This window comes from Alligator sinensis, unplaced genomic scaffold (assembly GCF_000455745.1).
Source record: "Alligator sinensis unplaced genomic scaffold, ASM45574v1 scaffold118_1, whole genome shotgun sequence".
In the NCBI taxonomy this organism is placed as follows: domain Eukaryota; kingdom Metazoa; phylum Chordata; order Crocodylia; family Alligatoridae; genus Alligator; species Alligator sinensis.
This window is the reverse complement of record NW_005841850.1, coordinates 587,242-590,810: the sequence shown is the minus strand read 5'-3', so window position 1 is coordinate 590,810 and position 3,569 is coordinate 587,242. Positions and strand designations below refer to the sequence as shown.

Here is a 3,569-nt window from a genome sequence, read left to right as displayed (position 1 = left end):
ACACATCCCTGCTGCATTAGGGCTGTGATCAGCCTAAAACAGGTAGAAGTCGGGGCCCAGCCTGGCCACTTCTCCAAGAAACAGAGGTGGGGCAGTTCCACTCACATGCCCATCTTTGGGAGGAGAGTGGGGGCAGACTGGGAAGGGCTGCACAGCATGAGGCAGCTTCTGCCAGCTTTCGGCTCATTAGAGAGCCCTAATGCAGGAGGAGCATGCAGCAAGTGTGGGGCAATTTTATCTGGAGGCAGCAAAATCCCATTGTGAAGCACTGAGGTAATCTAAGGGAGCACCAACAGAGCTTCTCAACTGGGGGTACCACCACATTCAAAAAAGTAGTGGAGGGATGCCCTGACTCTGGAGAAAAACCACTGGCTTCATGAGTAAATCGCACCAGTTTCCAGTGCTGTCAAACTGGCACTTTTCCTAGTGCTAAAATACCCCAAAATGAGACTTGTGCATTCCAAAATGACCATTCTAAAAATGAGAGGGGTCAAATAACACATCCTAAAAAGAACACATAGAAAACTCTTTTACCAATTGCACAATTTCTAAATTGTACATAGACAGGCTGCACATTCCAGGAAACAGTAAGATTCCTGGCTTCGTTCAAAAAACATTTTGGGGGTTTCTATATTTATGAAAGCTCTGTCCTGTGAGCTTTACTCTTCTTTAAAACCAGACTTCAACTAGAGAAATAATTCCTTCTCTACTTTGGTCACCATGAAGCCAAAACTGTTGGATGTCAGACGACAAACATCCAATAAATGTGGGAGTTATTCATGCCTGGAGTGCGTGGCTAAGAGCTCAAGGGGAGAGCTGCTTTTATTAGTGCTGTTCTTACATTTACCACCTGTTGTAAAAAAACCCAACTGATAAGCAGCAATTTCTCTGGAAGCCTGTCCTGACAGAATACTTTACCCCTATGTAAACTGTAGTCTAAACTGCTGCTTCCAAGTACGATAATCACTCTTAGTGGCTCTGCAGCTGTTAAGGAAAAAAAAAGCAAGTCCCTAGTCTTTGCATTCCCTGAGAAGCTAGACAAAATAATACTTAGAATTGTATTGTGTCTTTTTAAAGCAGTGTATTTGAGCTTATAAACGTTATAAGAAGCCAGTAAAATTGCATTATCTAGTATGAATTACAGAATCGGTAATAACTGAGGTATGGTTTATCAGGGTGAAAACCGTCCATGGTGGTTGTCTGCTATTCAATTAAATACACACTTGTTTCTCAGTGTTGGATTTTTTGGGGACCAATAATTTGTCACATCTTGCCTGTTTGGTTTTCAGTTGTTTAGCTAACCTCTTTTTCCACTAGGGCATATGTTCACCAGTACACTAAGTTTGGGATTGAAGAGGAGGACTTTCTGGACTGCTTCACAGCTCTGGAACAGGTTCTCTCTAGTTATGCCAGCCTTTGATTTTGAAATGCTTGCCAATGGGGCTTTATCAAAAAGTATCCACAAAGCAAGGCCTTCTGCATCAGCTTCCAAGACAGAAACTGTTCAGGTGACTGCAGTGCAAACACTGTTCTTGTTGGTTTTTGTTTGTTTGTTTTTGGGGGGGTTGGGGTTTTTTTTAAGTGATGAAAGTTTTATCTAGACTGGCAGTATTATTACCTATAGTGAACAGGTCTATTTTATATACAGTACGTTTGTGTATTTACTAAAATAAAACTTACTGAAAAATAAACCCCTATCTACTTGAATAGGAAGCCACTTTCCTTTACTTTCTCTTTGCATATTTCTTCAAGGTTCAGATATTTTTTTCAGGCTGAAGTCTCAGTGTCTAGGTGAGTGTTGACTGACATGCTCCAGTGGGCCAGAAGGATGCAGTGGATTACAGTTTTTTAATTTAGTATTTTAAATTTTAATTGCACATCCTAGTATTCAACCCTGGAAAAACTTTGATAACAATGACCAAATAACATTAATCCTTAAGTATCAATTACCCTGATATATATTTGGTAAGATTCACTGCCTTTTAGGGAATATAATTAACTGCCCACCCAGCTCCTGTGCTGCAACATGGCTATAATTCTGTGGTGGCAAAAGTGTGGCACTCTAGCTGGGAAATCCTGCAGTATCTAAAACTTATTTTTTAAATGTAGGTTTCCTAATGATTGCTGTGAAATTGAAGTTCCATTCAGGATTCTGGCCTACCAGAAATTCCAATCAAGAGCTAGAAACGGTTTCTTTCTTAAAGTGAAAACTTACATTCTGGAGCACTGCTCTGCAGATTTCCAATGCGAGGCCCTGACTAAGTCAGGTAGCTTCAGAAATTCTTGAGCCTGATTTCCCACAACCACAAGATGGTGCCATTGCTGTGCTATAGACTGCAACTGTTCTCACATGTAGTCAACTCATTCCGTGAAAAAGTTGCTGCCATATTCTGTGTATTACTGCATCCACACACATGCCGGAAAGAGGAAAGATTAATGACCTCTCAAAGCCCTCACAGAGTCTCTCCTGCGCAAGATGGAAGAGGGAAACATTTTTGTATGATAAAATATAGCACTAGAAATAGGGGAAAAAGAAAGGGTGCTAATGATACTTTGACCCCTTCCTTCTAACTGAAGCCATCATTTTTTTTTGTGTTTATTCTAAAATTTACTTAACTGCGCCACATTCTGTCTTAGACATAACCCAACTCAGCATTGATTGTGTTGTGCCCTAAAATCAGCCTGAAGGATTTTTCCCTTGATTTGAGACATAACATTAAACTTTCCCTGTAGGGCCCAATTGCCAGGGCTTTCCAAACCTTTAACTAAAATGCAAGCAAGTACATACTATAGTGATTAAAAATGCTACATGGGGAAACAGGGAGGGAGTGGGAGGGGGGACATACACTCACACACCCTTGTGGTATGACTAAAAAGGAGTCTGTGGCGTTTAAGCATAGAAATCTTGACCAATTTTAGACCGGAAACATACCCTTGATTTCTCTCCACCCTCACTCTCCCAAGATATTTCTGGGGTTTCAGCCACTGACTGCGACTCCAAAGTTATTTTAGGACCCCGAAACCATCTTTCAAGGGAAGCCTTTACACCAAGTTAACTCTGTGGCAACCCTTCTTATGCAGAAATGACCTTGTGACTCAGCCGGAGGACATGCGAAACTCTACAAGTTACTCTTATCTTTATAACTGTTTCTGGTTTCATTCACTTCTGCATGCTTTAGCTTAGGCAAGGGACAGAAGCACAGATCCCCTGGGAGCAGCTGTTCTCGTGGTAGTTCTGGCATGTCAGGAAGAAGGAAGTGGCAGAATTCTTGAGACTTCTAGACAAGGTTTAAGTAAGTGTAATCTTATGAGATTAATCCAGTTCGAACTAAGTTCACTAGTGCTCAAGTCTATCAGTGCATCTACTTGTTGGAGCAATGTTAGTAGTTTCAAGACAAGCCACAGAGGTTTTGGCAGACTTGGAGGTAGCTTTCAGGTAGGTGATGTCGATCACAGGCACTTTTCTCTCCTAAGAAAAGAGAAGGCTCTGTTGGCTGTTAGCAGTATGCACACAGAACGAGAGATGAGCCTAATCCTCATATACAAACAAAACCCATCCATATGAGCAG

The 3,569-nt window shown here is 41.4% G+C and overlaps 1 protein-coding gene across 2 annotated transcripts in view; it reads left to right on the top strand.

The window, feature by feature from the left end:
- TUBD1 (tubulin delta 1) overlaps nucleotides 1-1,712 on the top strand; it is an 11,874-nt gene extending 10,162 nt beyond the window's left edge. For both annotated transcript variants that reach the window (XM_006016052.3, XM_025210020.1), the window contains exon 9: nucleotides 1,318-1,712. In XM_006016052.3, coding sequence (XP_006016114.1) covers nucleotides 1,318-1,420 — 103 coding nt within the window. In that variant the 3' untranslated portion in view covers nucleotides 1,421-1,712. The remainder of the gene's footprint in view (nucleotides 1-1,317) is intronic.
- Nucleotides 1,713-3,569: the final 1,857 nt, after the last annotated feature.